We start from the raw sequence: 18,989 nt of genomic DNA on the forward strand, positions 1-18,989 counted from the left end.
GTATAAATAGAAGCATAGTAGCAGTCTTTTCTGTCTGGCTGTTTTCACTGAGTATATTTTCAGGGTTCATCCTGTTGTACTGTTAATTACTGCTTCATTTCTTTATTCTTTTGTATGAATATATCAGTTTTTATTTACACGTTTATCATTAGCAGACATTTGAGTTTTTCCTGCTGACTATTGTGAATAATGCTGCTGTGAACATTCATGTACAGGTTTTTGCATGGACATGTGTTTGTATCTCTTGGGTGTATATCTCTTATATCTCTTGGGTATGCTCAAAATTCTGCAACCCAGGCTTCAGCAGTATGTGAACCGTGAACTTCCAGATATTCAAGCTAGATTTAGAAAAGGCAGAGGAACCAAAGATCAAATTGTCAACATCCGTTGGATCATCGAAAAAGCAAAAGAGTTCCAGAAAAACATCTACTTTTGCTATACTGACTATGCCAAAGCCTTTGACTGTGTCGATCACAGCAAACTGTGGAAAATTCTTCAAGAGATAGGAATACCAGACCACCTCACCTGCCTTCTGAGAAATCTGTAGGCAGGTCAAGAAGCAACAGTTAGAACTAGTCATGGAACAACAGACTGGTTCCAAATCAGGAAAGGAGTACGTCAAGGCTGTATATTGTCACCCTGCTTATTTAACTTCTATGCAGAGTACATCATGAGAAAAGCGGCTGGATGAAGCACAAGCTGGAATCAGGATTGCTGGGAGAGATATCAGTAACCTCAGATATGCAGATGACACCACCCTTATGGTAGAAAGCAAAGAAGAATTAAGGAGCCTCTTGATAAAAGTGAGAGAAGACTGAAAAACCTGGCTTAAAATGCAACATTCAAAAAACGAAAATCATGACATCTGGTCCCATCACTTCATGGCAAATAGGTGGGGAAACAGTGGAAACAGTGAGGGACTTTATTTTGGGAGGCTCCAAAATCACCAGATGGTGACTGCAGTCATAAAATTAAAAGACGCTTGCTCCTTGGAAGAAAAGCTATGACCAGCCTAGACAGCGTATTAAAAAGCAGAGACATTAGTTTACCAACACAGGTCTGTCTAGTCAAAGCTATGGTTTTTCCAGTAGTCATGTATGGATGTGAGACTTGGACTATAAAGAAAGCTGAGCACTGAAAACCTAATGTTTTTGAACCGTGGTGTTGGAGAAGACTCTTAAGAGTCTCTTGGACTGCAAGGAGATCCAGCCAATCAGCCCTAAAAGAAATCAGTCCTGAATATTCATTGGAAGGACTGATGTTGAAGCTGAAACTCCAATACTTTGGCCACCTGATGCGAAGAACTGACTCATTTGAAAAGATCCTGATGCTGAGAAAGATTGAAGGCGGAGAAGAAGGGGATGTCAGAGGATGAGATGGTTGGATGGCATCACTGACTTAATGGACATGAGTTTGAGTGAGCTCTGGGAGTTGGTGATGGACAGGGAAACCTGGTGTGCTGCAGTCCATGGTGTTGCAAAGAGTTGGACACGACTGAGCAACTGAACAACAACAAAATTGCTAAGAACGGTTAATCAAGTTGTTTTATTTATATATTACTACTTCTGCTTAAGGTCTGTTATACTAGATGAGAAAGTTGGTGAAATTTATTATGTTTATTAGTCATTATGGTTTAATTTTTTAGCTTTTATTTCAGTATGCTTTCACTATATTACGCTGGCCAGATATCCTCCTATCCTTATCTTGCCCACATATACACACATATCATCAGACTCATGATTTTTTAAATTTGTGTGAGAATTCTAAGTAGATCTTTTCAGACTGCTTTAGCAAAAATAATTTGATGTTGAAGATCTTTGTTAGCTGAAACCACTCATGATTTTTGTAGGTGATTAATCCTGTTGCCTACAATGTCACCATCCAATTCAGTGAGTATTTTGAATATGAGTAAAAGTATATCTCTATTGATGATAATACATAGTAATCTTTAAATTCCATGCTAAATTCTTCCCTGAATTAACAGTGGTCATTTCTTTAATGCAGTAGTTCTAGATTCCTTTTTTTAATAATAGCTTTATAGGTAACAGATGTTTTTCCCTGCCCATCATATAGCTACTCTGTTGGAGCTCAGCTAGTGGTCATAATCCCTGCTTTTCAGTTCTAGTTACCTGCAGGTTTCAAATCTTCAACTTGACAAATGCTTTTATAATATAAGGGAGAGACTTAAGATTGCTAAAGCAAACTTACGATGACAAATCTTTAGATTTCTTAATCACTGGCATCTGGGAAGAGTAGATCTAGGAAGGAATTACAAAGTTTATGTAGGGCATTGGTTTTGTGTTTCTTTTTTACTCTTTGTTTTTCATGCATCTGTAAGAAGTTGTGTGATCTTTCTCATTTTTACCTTGTTGAATTATTGTTTTAGGATAGAAACTCTTCATCAAGGGTTTTAGATTTTACCTCTTAGAATATGTATAATTTTATTACTGGTGTTTACTGTTTATATTTCTTCTTGGGTGAATTGTTTGCCTACACCTTTTCTCTGTTTAAATGTAAGATAAGGATTCACCTAAGTGGTTAGTCATTTAACAGAACTTCTCTTGTATGCCCAGGTTTCCTTAAAATAACCATATGCCTGAGACAAGGGTCCATGATTTGAAGGCATTAATAGGATAGATTGGTGGTTCTCCAGGAGGGGTAGTTTTGTCCCCCAGGAGACATTTGACAGTGTCTGGAGACCATTGTGATTGTCACACCTGTCTGTGTGGAGTGCCTACTGGTGGCTATCTAGTGGGTAGAGGTCTGGGATGCTGTTGAATAGGTATTCTACAGTGTACAAGAAATCCTTCCCCCCAGTACATAATCTAGTTCAAAATGTTAATAGTGCCATGGTTGAGAAATACTGGGATAGAGAACCTGACGAACCTGTGAAATAAGTAGCGAGGTACTATTTAGTTCAAGGGCATCCCAGGTGACTCAGTGGTAAAGAATTTGCCTGCCAAGCAGGACACACGGGTTCAATCCTTGGGTTGGGAAGATCCCCCAGAGAAGGAAATGGCAACCCACTCCATTATTCTTACCTGGGAAATCTCACAGACAGAGGAGGCTGGCGGGTTACCACCCATAGAGTCACAGAGTGTCAGACACAACTTAGTGACTAAAGAAGCAACAGCAGCATTTAAACAAATGTTTGAGCTCCAGATAATTCCCAGAAGAGGGTTCCTAAAGGAAAGCTAGACTTTGACAGGGAAAATTTGGGATGTTCCTTTATTACAGAAGGAAGAAATGACAGGTCTTTGGGGAAAGGGAGGATAGTGGGTTTGGGAGAAAGTTGATGTGTTTCTTAGCCTAGTAATAGAAGAGTGGCAACAAGTAGTAATTATTGATTATTTTGTCATCACTTCAAATGCAAGTAGGAAAGAGTATATGCAAATGGTATGAAGTAGAAGGAGTTGACCACAGAATTCTTATCTGCCCACGCCAGAAAGAACATTGTTAATATTTTACTTCCTCATTTAATTGGGAGTTCAGATTGATCTCTACAATAACAATTGTAATAAAGCAGTGTTCTCACCAAGTGACATCAGGACTGTCTGAGGGGCATGGTGGCCTTTATTTCAGTATTGCTTATTCCCTTTGTATACTTGTGCTTTGATAAGTCCAGGAAAAATGAAAATTATGCCATTGAGGAGCTTTGGTCTGATGGACTATTCTGGACATTTTATTTATCTTGCCTCCAAAACACTAAATCATTTTTCAGTGTATTTTTATTGTGTCCCTTTTACTGTATATCTAAACTAGTTTGACAGTGGGATGGCTCTCATAGTGAAGATATACTTTGTCTTCTTATTATGCTCTATAAATTTTTCCAACTCAGCCAGCATGTTGTTCAAGAACTTTCTTTACCATGTTTTAGGTTGTAGTCCCCCCACTCCCTGGGAAAGCATTTTTGCGTCAACTTCCTTTTAGAGGAGATGATGGAATATTTGATGACAATTTCATTGAAGAAAGGAAGCAAGGGCTGGAGCAGTTTATAAACAAGTAAGTGCTTTCTGTTCCTCAAGGTCTAAGAGTGAATAGTGTTCTGAGATTCTTTAGGTGACTGCTAGTAATTTAGATATCAGACTAATACTACTTTTTCCTTTTGGTCATTTTCTAACTTTTTTGTATCATTTAAACAAAGTAAAAATACATAACAAATTGAATATCATGTGCTAAATATTCATAAACTTGAGTGATATCTTTTTGTTGACCTGAGTTTTGTATGTTTTTCTTGGTTAATTTATGCCAATTACACTTAAAATTACAGCATTTAAAAAATAGTTTTACTTATGATTCTTTTTGATTTAAGGTATGTTCTAGCATGACCAATACACTTGGAATCATTTTGTTTGATTGCACATGGAAGGTATTATCAGCATATCTTGTGTAAAAGCTGCATTTAAAATTTTCATGGCAAAATATATACTTTTGAAAATGTAAGAATGTATCATTTATCTTTTACTTTAGAGACTTTTAATAAAATCAGCCTCTAGCTTTTAATTTTATTCCTATTTAAGATATAGTATTTTTTTTGTTTTGTTTTGACTGTGCTTCTCAATCTTAGTACCCCAGTCAGGGATTGAACCTGGGTCCTCAGCAGTGAAAGCACAGAGTCCTAACCAGTGGACCACCAGAGAGTCCTCTAACTACAGCCGTTTTTTAAAAGCCAAAATTATAGAAAGAGTTATACCTGCAAAGGGCTCACTGTAATTGTGCATTTGGCCTTAAGTTTGGCCACATAAAGTCAAATCCTAGAGAATACTGTTGTGTGAGCTTATTTATTAGCAGTACTTTTTATCTAGTAATTTGAAGATCTGTGAGTGGTAAACAGAGGGAAAGTTACACAAAGCCCTTAACTTTTAGTTATCTGATACAGCACACAACCTTCATTGTCAACTTTCTTTTTGGAAAAGGCAGTGCTAGCTTGGATGTTTTTAAATTCTGAAATAAAGCCTGGTTGCCCAGTCTGATCTATTTGGTCTGATAGAAACTTTGAAAAGCAAGCAAAAAAGAAAAAAAAATACCCAAAACCTTGGACATTTGTGCCTGTTTCTTAGTATTCGGAGATTTTATTGAACTTGTGATCCTATATCTTTTTCTTCTTTAAAATGTATTCTTTGAATCAGTGACGTTATTTCACTTTTAACATTAAAAGTCATTTAGGTTTCTTACAGATTCACCAACTAATATGTAAAGAAGCTAACTAGAGACAGTGTAAAGCTAGTGCTTAAATGTTATCTAAATTACCCTTACAGACAGAAGGAAAGCAAATATACAGTTTACTAGATAGAGTGTAGCTCTATCCAGAGTAACATTGTTATTGAATTGTTCATGTTTCCTAATCTTAAAATGTGTATGTTTGGTCCCCCTCCTGCTTTTGTAAAAATTGGACTGAACTTGTATTTTTTATTTCTAGGGTCGCTGGTCACCCTCTGGCACAGAATGAACGTTGTCTTCACATGTTTTTACAGGATGAAATTATAGATAAAAGCTATACTCCATCTAAAATAAGACATGCCTGAAATTTCACAAGAAGGGGCGGGGAGGGGGAAAAAAAGAAACTTTCCATGACTTAATGATTCATATGCACCAGTGAAGAAGTTCTAACTAACTTTAGCATGCTGCATAAAAAACTGGTATAATATGCCTTCAGTATACTAACACTCATATGCTCAATTTTGTTTTGTTTTGTTTTGGCAGTTGACAAGAAGTTAATTTGCTTTAGTGAAAAATCCCTCATTCCAACCTTTCTATATAAATAGCTCTTTCTTGCTGTTTTAATGTGGTATACACTCTAGCTTCACAAACCTGTTACTCCAGTATAACCTGCAGTGTCCTAACTAAACTTACTCACTTGGTCTTACCTGCAATTTTTTGTGTCATGTTTGCTTCTTGAATCCAATTAATAGAATATTTCTCTTACCCCCTTTTAATATGTGGTGTCACTTGACCTAATTTATGTGTGGAGGCACTACACATTGGTTTCCAATATCCTACACGTAAGATACACACTTGTATGCAGAAAGTATCTCCCTTCAGGCTTGTAATACCCTTCACATGGAAGATCAACGAGGGAAATCTTTATATTCTATATAAAAACAAAATCAAATTTATATACTAAAATCATTTGTCTAAAAATTTAAGTTGTTTTCAAATAAAAATAAAAATGCATTTCTTATATGCACTGATTGTGTTGCCTCTGATTGTGTTGCCTCTGGGTTTTCTTTCCTCTTCAGAAGGCTTTCCTGCTTAACTCACTTGCTGAGAGGGATTATTTACTAATTATATACTTCTCATTCCTGTAACTCCATTCCTCTTTAAACAGTGGTGATATCAAATATGCTACTACCCTTTGAATGGAGGTATTTTCTTTTATACAACAACAACAAAAATGTGATGTACTAGAAAAAGCATTCCTTAAAGCTTATTGAGTCATTATGAATCACTTTGTGTATTTGGAAAATGCTCTATAATCTCAAGTCATTCTATTCAAAAATCCTTTTAAGATAAGTCAATAGCATGCCTCCTATTTTTCAGAAGAATTTTCTTCCTAGCTCATCTGAGTGACTTGTTTAAACAAACTTAGCAAGAGTGTAATAACCTTTGCTTAGCAGATTCATGCTTTCTAATTTGGTTTAGGAAGTTGCATGTTTTCCCCTCTAACCAAGGGAGAAGGCCTCGAATAGTGTTCTAGCCTGACTTGTACAGCCAGAAAATGCAGGAAGGACTCCTTGCTGCTTAACTTGTGTTGCGGCCAGAATGTGGTCTCTAATTTGAATCTGTACTACATCTGGCAGTTTGGAGCCCCGTTGTGACCTAGAGTTAAACTCCAAGGTAAGGAAGATTTTCCCTCGCACTCCAGATGTGTCTCCTGTAGAGACAGATCAGTCCATTTGAGAGAAAACCAGCTTAGGCCTTGGCCTAATACCCAGGATGTCCCCCCAAGCAGATGGATGTCATAGGAAGAAGTCAGAACTGCCCTAGTATGTCTTGTTGCTTATATATGTCACAGTTGCATAATACTGGACATTTCAATTACAGTAAATAAAGGTACAGAGTAAATAGCATGTGAATTGTGTTTCACTGAGAGCAGAAAAAGGTGGTCAGGAACATCAAAAGGTTTTGGTATGCAGTAAAATGGAAAGTTTCTGGCATGCAGAACAGAATTAACAGTAGCATTGCTAAACTCAGTAATTCCTCCAAAGCATGGGTGATTTTCCCTCCTGGGGAACATTTGGCAATACAGCAAGACATTTTTTAGCTGTCACAAGTGGGAAATGCTACTGGAATCTAAGTGGCAGAAGGTTAAAGATGCTACTGAACTCCATACAACATACATAGCACTGCTTCCCACAACAGAAATATGTCAACAGTGCTAACATTTCTACTCGGTGTGAAATTCTTTTGATTTTGATCATTTATAGACAAGGGAATAGTGTGATCTAGGATTGGTTGTACTGGCCTTGCTTCCTTTTAATCTCTACAATTTCCTTAGGGCAGGCATGCTTTTAGAAAGTTGAAGGTTTAAAGTTAGATGAAAGGTGGTTTATTCTAGGTAACATGTTTTTACCTCATGTAGGAGGATACATCTCAGTGTTGTTTCTTAGAGAACTGAAACCACGGTCTGATTAAAACAGTACCTTTGAACTTCTATGGTGGTACACTGGTAGGAATCCACCTGCCAGTGCAGAAGACATGGGTTCAATCCCTGTTCCCAGAAGATCCCACATGTCACAGAGCAACTAAGCCTGTGAACCAAAAGTATTGAAGCTTGTGTGCCTAGAGACTGCTCCACAACAAGAGAAGCCACCACAACAAGCCCACACACTGAAACCAAGAGTAGCCCCCACTCACCACAACTAGAGAAAGCCCACTCAACAGCAATTAAGACCCAGCACAACCAAAGGTAAATTAAAAAAAAAAAAAGCTCTGCAAACAACTGCAACACCTTTAACCCTATGGACTAAAAATGCAGGTGCCGTCAACTCAAGTGACACAGGAGTTTCTAGAAACCCTTAAAGATTCTTCCTAAAAGAAGTTGAATTGGCAGTGAGTTATGCAGCAAGCGTCTCCAGCTCCATGTCCTCTCAGTAAGTTATCACCTTGTCCCAATTTCTGCCAGATGTAAAGTTTCAACAGCAGTGGTACTGTTGGTAACTTAACAATTGTTGAAGACCAAATGTAAAATCCACAGAATAGCAGTTCATGAGACCTGAGACATATAAAGGCTTAATAAAAGTTTTCTGATGGCAGTGGGAATCACAGATGAAGCATTAGCCACAGCAAATGGTACCACTAAGCCCCTGGCAGTACCTGAATAGGTTTATCTGGTATTTGGCTTCCTGCTGGGTGGTTCTGCTGTCATGACCCTCAGTGGTGATGATGACCTCTGGGCTGGATGCCAGAGAGCATCTTCTTTTTATTACATCCTGCTTCTTTTTAACTCAACCCTCTCATTAAGGGCCATTCCTGTGCTTCAGCTTGCTTTGCCTGTCTTGGGTGAATATAGCCAATGAAAAGAGAAGGCTCCTCGCCTGCAAGTCTTTACAGATAAAATTTGTTTAAGGTGTGGATGGACAGAGAGCTTAGCACACTGCCTGGTTTATAGGTTAACTGCTCTGAGTGCTAGCTGTGATTATTAGAATATACAAGTGTTTGGACTGGGAAACAAGTTAGAAACTATTTTAGGAGGATAGAGTATGTCTTCCTTGATAGTTCCTTTGTGATCAGTCATACAACTCCTTATAAAGTAAAGAATATTCTCCTTTACAGATGAGAAGACTGAGGCTCTGCAAGCTTAAGTAATAAGCCCAAGGTTACCCAGGATGTTATGGCTCTAGATTTAAACACTGGAAAGATGTCTGCCTCTAAAAGCCATGCCTTGGTGCACTTCTTTCTTAGGACCAGGCCTGTGACTTGGTACCTACCCAGCCCTTACTTAATGCTCAATAAATGTATTGATTGAATGAAAGGGTGAATTTCCAGTAACATTTCCAGGGTCCTCTAGGATGAGCATGAGTGAATGTGAATTGGTTTTGTTTTTTAGTGTGATTTTAAGTGTAGGTATAAAAAGTGCTTTGGGGCATGCAGAGGTAACTGATCAGAAGTATCTTATGTTCCTAAACTTAGCTGTGTACCACAATTACTGCCTAAGACTGTCCAGGTCTTCTTTTTTAAAGCTTCACAGGTAATTCTGAAATAGCCATGTTTGGGCACTTAGGTCGAAGGCCCTTTGGTTTCCTGGAATTTGGTTCAATTTGATCTTAATGTGACTAGATCATTATGAAAAGAAATCAGGAACTTAAGAAAAGTCAGGACTTATCTTGAGAAATTACTTTTGTAAATATTGTTTTATAGTAAATGAAGGTTACCTTGTTCTGACCTTGCTAAGAAAATAAGACCTTGATTTTGGAGGCCAGGAAAATTTGTTTAAAAGCCCAAAAGGAAGTTTCCAGGGTGCTAGGTAACACCTCACCACAGATGCCTTTTAGAATGAGTGCCATAAATGGAAGTGACTCAGCAAAATCAAATAGCAACACTAAGCATTTTACATGAGCAAAGTGTAAACATACACAAGAGGTTAACAAAGGCCCTTTTCTCAAGAAACTCAGTCTTGTTAGGACCCTGTCATGGAAAAACTCACATGGCCACAGAGAGAAGACCTGCAAATGTGAGGATGGAAGGGACACATGAGTTCAAGTGGAGGGAGGGGAATGGTCATTTAAAATTAATGGCACTGAGTTTCAGCCCCAAAGTGTAAAAAGCTTGAAAGTTGGCATCCTTGGGTTCACACCAAGGAAAAGCTCGACAAAGTGAAAAAATCAGTGACCCACATTATTTTATCTTAGGCCCACCCATCAGAGAATTGAGGCTGCAGAGGAAACCTCCACCCTCAGATCTAGAAAGACATGCTTATCTAGACAGACACGGTCAAAATCTGTTTACCTCTAAGCAGGAACTGCTAGTCATAAACTGGTAGGATCACACATACAGTGACACTGAATTTGTGGAGGCTGAGTGTGATCTTCCCAGGTGGCACTAGTGGTAAAGAACCCACCCACCAATGCAGGAGGCATGAGAGACATGGATTTGATCCCTGGGTTGGAAAGATCCCCTGGAGAATTAAATGGCAACCAACTCTAGAACTAACACCCAAAAAAGACGTCCTTTTCATTATAGGGGACTGGGGTGCAAAAGTAGGAAGTCAAGAAACACATGAAGTAACAGGCAAATTTGGCCTTGGAGTATGGAATGAAGCAGGGCAAAGGCTAATAGAGTTTTGCCAAGAGAACACACTGGTCATAGCAAACACCCTCTTCCAACAACACAAGAGAAGACTACACATGGACATCACCAGATGGTCAACACCAAAATCAGACTGATTATATTCTTTGCAGCCAAAGATGGAGACGCTCTATACAGTCAGCAAAAACAAGACAGGGAGCTGACTGTGGCTCACTCAGATCATGAACTCCTTATTGCCAAATTCAGATTGAAATTGAAGAAAGTAGGGAAAACCATTAGACCATTTGGGTATAACATAAATCAAATCCCTTATGATTATACAGTGGAAGTGAGAAATAGATTGAGAAATAGATTTAAGGGACTAGATCTGATAAAGTGCCTGATGAACTATGGATGGAGGTTTGTGACATTGTACAGGAGACAGGAATCAGACCATCCCCAAGAAAAAAATGCAAAAAAGCAAAATGGCTGTCTGAGGAGGCCTTACAAATAGCTGTGAAAAGAAGAGAAGCAAAAGGCAAAGGAGAAAAGGAAAGATATACCCATTTGAATGCAGAGTTCCAAAGAATAGCAAGGAGAGATAAGAAAGCCTTCCTCAGTGATCAGTGCAAAGAAATAGAGGAAAACAACAGAATGGGAAAGACTAGAGATCTTTTCAAGAAAATTAGAGATACCGAGGGAACATTTCATGCAAAGATGGGCACAATAAAGGACAGAAATGGTAGGGACCTAACAGAAGCAGAAGATATTAAGAAGAGGTGGCAAGAATACACAGAAGAACTATACAAAAAAGATCTTCACGTCCCAGATAATCATGATGATGTGATCACTCACCTAGAGCCAAACATCCTGGAATGTGAAGTCAAGTGGGCCTTAGGAAGCATCACTACGAACAAAGCTAGTGGATGTGATGGAATTCCAGTTGAGCTATTTCAAATCCTGAAAGATGATGTTGTGAAAGTGCTACACTCAATACGCCAGCCAATTTGGAAAACTCAGCAGTGGCCACAGGACTGGAAACAGTTTTCATTCCAGTCCCAAAGAAAGGCAATGCCAAAGAATACTCAAACTACTGCACAATTGGACTCATCTCACACACTAGTAAAGAGATGCTTAAAATTCTCCAAGCCAGGCTTCAGCAATACGTGAACCATGAACTTCCAGATGTTAAGCTGGTTTTAGAAAAGGCAGAGGAACCAGAGATCAAATGGCCAACATCCGTTGGATCATCGAAAAAGCAAAAGAGTTCCAGAAAAAAACATCTATTTCTGCTTTATTGACTATGCCAAAGTCTTTGACTGTGTGGATCACAGCAAACTGTGGAAAATTCCTCAAGAGATGGGAATACCAGACCACCTCACCTGCCTCTTGAGAAACGTGTATGCAAGTCACGAAGCAACAGTTAGAACTGGACATGGAACAACAAGACTGGTTCCAAATTGGGAAAGGAGTACGTCAAGGCTGTATATTGTCACCCTGCTTATTTAACTTATATGCAGAGTACATCATGAGAAACGCGAGGCTGGAGAAAGGACAAGCTGGAATCAAGATTGCCAGGAGAAATATCAATAACCTCAGATATGCAGATGACACCACCCTTATGGCAGAAAGTGAAGAGGAACTAAAAAACCTCTTGATGAAAGTGAAAAACGACAGTGAAAAAGTTGGCTTAAAGGTCAACATTCAGAAAACTAAGATCATGGCATCCGGCCCCATCACTTCATGGCAAATAGGTGAGGAAACAGTGGAAACAGTGGCTGACTTTATTTTTCTGGGCTCCAAAATCACTGCAGATGGTGACTGCAGCCATGAAATTAAAAGACGCTTACTCCTTGGAAGGAAAGTTATGACCAACCTAGATAGCATATTAAAAAGCAGAGACATTACTTGGCCAACAACGTCCATCTTGTCAAGGCTATGGTTTTTCCAGTGGTCATGTATGGATGTGAGAGTTGGACTATAAAGAAAGCTGAGCACCAAAGATCGATGCTTTTGAATTGTGGTGTTAGAGAAGACACTTGAGAGTCCCTTGGACTGCAAGGAGATCCAACCAGTCCATCCTAAAGGAAATCAGTCCTGGGTGTTCATTGGAAGGACTGATGTTGAAGCTGAAACTCCAGTTCTTTGGCCACCTGATGTGAAGAGCTGACTCACTTGAAAAGACCTTGATGCTGGGAAAGATTGAGGGCAGGAGGAGAAGGGGATGACAGAGGATGAGATGGTTGGATGGCATCACTGACTCAATGGACATGGGTTTGGGTGAACTGTGGGAGTTGGTGATGGACAGGGAAGCCTGGCGTGCTGTGGTTCACGGGGTCGCAAAGAATCAGACATGACTGAGCGACTAAACTGAACTGAACTCCTGTATTCTTGCCTGGAGAATCCTGTGGACAGAGGAGCTTGGCGGGCTATAGTCCATAAGGTTGCAAAGAGTTGGACACAACTGCAGCGACTGAACATGTGCACACAAGTGTGGTGTAGCATGAGAGTAACTCCTGGAGACCAGAGTCTTAGAGGGGCCCCCACATGTACCTAGGCTGTACCTCCAGGAACCCCACCAGATTTCCACAGTGAAGATCAAGAAAGATCCTTTATGTCTTTGACAGGAAGAGAAGATGAATAATCAATGTGAAATAGCAGAATCTGCTTTGTTACAAAGGCCCGTGCATGTGTGTATGCTCAGTCGCTTCAGTTGTGTCCAGTCTTTGGAGCCTGCCAGGCCCCTCTGTCCATGAGATTCTCTAGGCAAGAATATTGGAGTGGGTTGCCATGCCTTCCTCCAAGGATCTTCCCAACCCAGGGATTGAACCTTTGTCTCCTGCATTGCAGGCATTACCGCTGAGCCACCAGGAAAGCCCATTACAAAGGCCTATCCTCCAGGATAAGCCTTTGCTAGAGCCTTATCCCTGATGAGGGAAGGGCATTCCTCCCACACCAGCCCCTCTAGCCTTCCTGTCTCACCTAAAGGAAAAGTAAAACATAGTCAACAGAGGTCAAAACTTCAAGGAAATGCTGCAGCCAGAGAAGGGAGCAAGGGGGAAAAGGGGAAGATATGCCACTGGAGACACCTGTGAAGGCCACAGACCCACTGGACACTGGGACTTAATCTAGAAACTACAGGATATGCTCTTGCCTCCCACTTTAGCACCACACCACACCAGGGCTCCAGTATAATAGTGGATTATAGCTGAAAGCTGCAAGAGAGACTCTGAGGTGGAGGGAAACCTAGAGGTAAGAGAAAAGCATAGAAACAAGTAATTTGAAGCCTCTGGTACCTAAAATCAGAGCAAACATTAAACAAGTCCACTCCCTAGCCAGATAATCATAAATCTTAAACAGAGAAGGCCCATTTATTTTAGTTTCTATTATCTAGGGCAACATATGTGGCTTTCAACAAAAAATTCCAAGGTATGCCAAAAAACAAGAAAAAACATTCAGAAGAAAGAAAGGAATCACGAGAACCAGAGTCACATATGATACCAGAGTCAGATATGATGTTGGAATTATCAGAGAATTTGAAATGACTGATTAATATGTCAAAAGTTTTAATGGGAAAAAAATTCAAGAACAGAAGGGTAATGTAATTAGAGAAGTAGAAACTTTAAGACTCAAAGGAAATACTAGAGATCAAAATCACCGTCATAAAAATGAAGAATGCCTTTTAATGGGCTCATCAGTAGACTCTGCATAAAATAAGTGCATCTCAAGATATATCAGTAGAAACTGCCCAAACTGAAATGCAAAAAGTAAACAGAAAAACAACAAAATTTCCAAAAACTGTGAGGTCATTGCAAAAGGGGTAACACATGTGTAACTGGAATACCAGAAAGGACTGCTGCTGCTGCTGCTACGTCACTTCAGCCCTGTCCGACTCTGTGTGACCCCCTAGACGGCAGCCCACCAGGCTCCTCTGTCCCTGGGATTCTCCAGGCAAGAATACTGGAGTAGGTTGCCATTTCCTTCTCCAACTAGAAAGGGCGGAGCAAAATAAATATTTTAAGTTCTAAATGGCTGAGAACTTTCCAAACTTAAAGACAACAAACCACAGATCCAAAAAGCTGAGAAAACACCAAGGTAAATTCAAAACAAAACAGCACAGGCATATCATATTCTAACTGCAGAAAATCAAAGTGAAAGTGAAAGTTGCTCAGTCATGTCTGACACTTTGGGACACCGTGGACTGTATAGTACTGGAATGGGTAGCTGGTCCTTTCTCCAGGGGATCTTCCCAACCCAGGAATTGAACCAGGGTCTCTTGTATTAGAGGTGGATTCTTTACCAACTGAGCTATCAGGGAAGCCTACAGAAAACCAAAGACCAACAGAAAATCTTGAATGAAGCCAGAGGGAAAGAGTAAGGTAAAGGAGTGCTGGTTTGACAGCTTTTGACTAATAAAATGCCTTTTATCAGTCATCTTGAGGCCAGAGGTGGTGATATTTGATCATACCTGAGTTCTTAACCTGATGTCTGAATGTGGATAGGAAAAAAAGTTGCATCTTTATGTTTAGTTTTCTCTAACTGAAATGTAGCATTTTTTCATTATGAATATAGAAGCAAACCAGAGTAGCAGTTAAGCAGAACTTCTGATTGTCACCAATTTAAAAATGCAGATAGGTTATATCACATATAATGCTGCAGATCTTGAAATACTCTGTTTGAAAACTACTGTAGTGATTAGACCCATCCCAAGATCTTATTTAATATGTTAAAGAAAGGGACATATTTTCTAAAGGTTAAAAAAAATACTTGAATAAATGTATTTCAACAAATGGGTTTCTTTTTGTATTCCTATGTGTTTCATGCTTTTATCAACATCTGAGTAGGGATCTTTGGCACAAATAGGTTAGGAACCCTCGGTATAAAAAATTTGGAACCCTCCTGTCACAGAACATGATTTGGATGTGCTTAAGACTGCATGGCATGGGATGGATTCACTAGATGTTCACACGTAAGAGGGAGACTGGGAAACAACCAACCAACCATCAATTGAGAACTTAGGTTTCAGCCTGGGCTCTTTACATTTATCACCTCACTTAAACCTCCAAATGCTATCCTCATCTTACCAAAAGAAGAGCTGAGACAATATAAGTAATTTGTCCAAGGTCACAGAGCCAGAAAAAAGTAACACGGTATACATATCTGGGTCTTTCTGATTCTAAAGCTTGTGCCTGTGCAATGCTGTCTCCCATAGGGATTGCACAGACTGTTGGCGGTCAGGCCGGGGCCCACAGGACATCCTCCTTGACAGCCAGGGCCCCTGGCCTCCTAGGCAGCATTGTCCCTTGTGCTCACACAGTTGCCTTGATGCCAGTGTTGTTATCAAAGAGGCCAGTGCAGGCAGAGACTCATTATTGTGATCTAAAAGAAAGCTAAACATTATAAGAAAATTTGGTTATAAAACTGGAATGGTCATCCCTTCTTGGCACACGTAGACACTGCAGCTTTGTCGTCACTTAGCTTTCTCAGTACATTTCCTTTCCTTTCTGGCTAGATTATACTTTAATCCAGTTGTTTTCATGTTCAGTAAATCCAAACCATGTTTAACCGGTTTATTCATGTGAAGAGTCTCTGAGGTGAAGAAAGTTTTGTCTTTTCAACCGCACTGGGGATTTGCTGTCTTCTTTCTGCAAAGGGATTTTCCTGGACCTGTAATCTGAACACTTTGACCTGCTGGTTGTTGTTTTTTTCCCCCACTATGAGCAAATTTGTGAGGCTTGACCCTTTGTGTGCTGGGGAGCAGAGACAATGGCCTTCTGTGAATATTGTCTCCTGAGGACAGTAGTGACTGAAGTTAGGAATGTTATTCATTTGCTATCACTTCTTCAGAGCCTTGCTGCTTCTGCCTGATAGCAGTCACCCCATGGGCCTTGGCTGTACCCTTCAGAATGGACCACATTCTGTTGGCAGCATTCTAGAGAAGTTTGTTCATGAATATTTTGGAAGTTGACAGTCTGACTTAAACTGAAGTAAACTGGTCTCTCAGACAACAGTCTGTGTTGGTGAAATGACAAGCCCTCGTACGCAGTGTCTGGCAGGAGGCTAAATTGGCACACCCTTCACAGAAGGCAATTTGGCAATAAGCATCAAAACTATATGCCCAGGAATTTCACTTCCAGGAATTTATCTCACAGACATACTTTCTGTTTTGAGGAATGATATTTATACAATATAGATATTTTCTCTGCTTATTAATTGAATATCTCAAAACAAGCCACATTGGTTGCCTGGTTGGGGGCACTGGGTAGGTGCCCCAAGGATGAGGAGGCGAGAGGAAAAAGCCTTTTTATTTTGGAATAATTTCAGATCTACAGAAAAGCTGCAAAGGTAATACAAAGAGTTTCCATGTACCCCCTCACTCAGTTTCCCCTTATCTTATATGACCAAAACATTTTGTCAAAATTAAGAAGCCAGCCTTGGTACATTACTATTAACTAAACTCCAAACTGACTTTCACCAGCTTTTCTACTAACATGCTTTCTGTCCCGGGATCCCACCCAGAACACCCAATACATTTATTTGTCATGTCTCTCTAATCTCTTCTGCTCTGTGACATGTACACATACCCTGTAGAATTTTTTGGATCTGTATCATATGACTATTAACTATTCAAGAATAAGTAAAGTTTTTAAATTAACTAGACTTATAAACTCATACAACATTAGAACTGTAAGGAATCTTAGAAGCAATTCCATCTAAGCGTCTCATTTCTCAGATGCAGGAAGGGACTTGGCCAAGGCCTCGCTTAACAGCAGACCCAGAGCCCAGGCTAAAAACCAAGAGGTGAGCTGAGGACTAGTAGAAAGGGGATAAGCTTTAAAGTCACTCAGACTTGGCCTCAAATCCCAGCTCTGTATCCTTGGGCCAGCGCTCTCTTTTGTCTGGATTATTTTGTTCAAAATAACGTTTTAAAATTCAATCATGTTGTGCATGTGTCAGTAATTTGCTTAAAAGGCCAAACAAAGGAAAAAACAGTTCTTTAAGGGAGCAGTCATGATTTCTAAGAATTTGTTGAGAAAATGTGTTGGGACTTCCCTGGTGGTCCACTGGTTAAGAATCCACCTTCCAATGGGATGCGGGTTCAATCCCTGGTCAGGGAACTAAGTTCCCACGTGTTTTGGGCCAACCCAGGTGCCGCAACTAAGACTCAATGCAGCCAAATATATAATTTTTTTTTTTTTAAGAAAATGTGTTTTCCATCCTTGATCTCTGTTTTGCAGTTTGTTTTGTTTTGACCACACTATGCAGCTTACAGGATGTCAGTTCCCTAATCGGGTTCTGAACCTGGGCCATGGCAGTGACAGCCCAGAATCCTAACCACTAGGCAACCAGCAAACTAGAGCTCTAGTTCTTATGCAGAAATATGACACCACTGGCCAGACTTTTTTCCCTTCCTGGGAGCATGCAAGTACATTGAGTCCTGGGGTCCCAATATTGCCGAGGGGGCGGCACTTGGAAGGAGCCCTGGGAGATGAGTGAGAAGAAAAGTAAGCTCCTGATAAACACACTAACTCAGTAGACACATTCCATATTAAAAAGCAGGGGACTGGTCTTTTATGTGGACTGCAAAATTCAGATGTAGAAGCTGGGGAGCTTCTGGGTTCAGAGCAACGGTATGATCTGATTATCTTAGGCAGATACAGCACCTGCCTAAGCCTATGGTGCTGGGACCACCTGCATCAGGATTGTCAAAATGCAGATGCCCAGGCCCCACCTCACACTTGCTGAATCCCAGTCTCAAGAAGTGGGAACCAGGAAACTATATTTTAACATTTTCCATGGGTAATGTTAAACATTTTAACAATATTTCCATGTTGTTCCATATAATATAAACTTATTTTATTAAACATTTGGGTTAATAATTATCCAAAATAGTGAAAGGGGAAAACTATGGCATACACCAAGTATCAGAATTATTATGCCAGCACCAAAAAGAATTCTGAAGTTTCACAGATACTATAAAAATGAGAGCAATAGAATGTTAAGAGTAATGTCAGAATGGAAAATATGTTCACTGATTATGTTAAAATATACAGGTATACATGTAAGAACCCAAAAAAAAGGTAAAAATAAAAATAGTGTAAGGGAGGTGGAATTATAGATAATTTTCCCCTCCAAATTTCTTGTATTACTATCAAATAAAAGTCACTTTTAATGCTATGTTTTATTTATTTAAAAAATTACTACTCCTTCACCTCTGGCCCACCTACATGTATGTATGAGATATTCCACTAGGCACTGTGTGTAGCAGAAACTGAATGAGCCCCCTAATCCTCCCAAGAGGGAAAAGACTCTCAGGGCCACCCTGATCACCAGCTCCCAGTATGCAGGAGGAAGCCTGGAGGCAATCTGGGCGGGGTGATGGGGGACAGAGTATGATTGCTCCATGCTCAGCTGCTGTTTATGGGGTTCCAAGGTATCTCTAAGGCTTCCCAGGTGGCACAGTGGTAAAGAATTCACCTTTACCTAGAGACCCAGAGCAGGAGACCTGGGCTCAATCCCTGGATCGGGAAGATCCCCCGGAGGAGGGCATGGCAACCCACTCTAGTATTCTTGCCTGGAGAATCCCATGGACAGAGGAGCTTGGTGGGCTACAGTCCATAGGGTTGCAAAGAGTCGGAAACGAGTGAGTGACCAAGCACACACACAAGGTATCTCTAAGCAAGGGTTTCACGGAGGAGGAATGTGTCATTCCCTCAGGCTTGACAGCCTTTAACCTCACTTCTGAACTACAGATAATCCTG

The 18,989-nt window shown here is 40.0% G+C and overlaps 1 protein-coding gene across 1 annotated transcript in view; it reads left to right on the forward strand.

Annotated features, from left to right (window-relative positions):
- Positions 1–6,191, forward strand: part of SNX3 (sorting nexin 3) — a 45,300-nt gene extending 39,109 nt beyond the window's left edge. Inside the window, exons 3-4 of the mRNA XM_070450007.1 lie at positions 3,878–4,002; positions 5,420–6,191. Of these exons, the coding sequence (XP_070306108.1) occupies positions 3,878–4,002; positions 5,420–5,525 (231 nt within the window). The 3' untranslated portion in view covers positions 5,526–6,191. The remainder of the gene's footprint in view (positions 1–3,877; positions 4,003–5,419) is intronic.
- Positions 6,192–18,989: the final 12,798 nt, after the last annotated feature.

The sequence above is a fragment of the Odocoileus virginianus genome, chromosome 19, assembly GCF_023699985.2.
Source record: "Odocoileus virginianus isolate 20LAN1187 ecotype Illinois chromosome 19, Ovbor_1.2, whole genome shotgun sequence".
Taxonomy (NCBI): domain Eukaryota; kingdom Metazoa; phylum Chordata; class Mammalia; order Artiodactyla; family Cervidae; genus Odocoileus; species Odocoileus virginianus.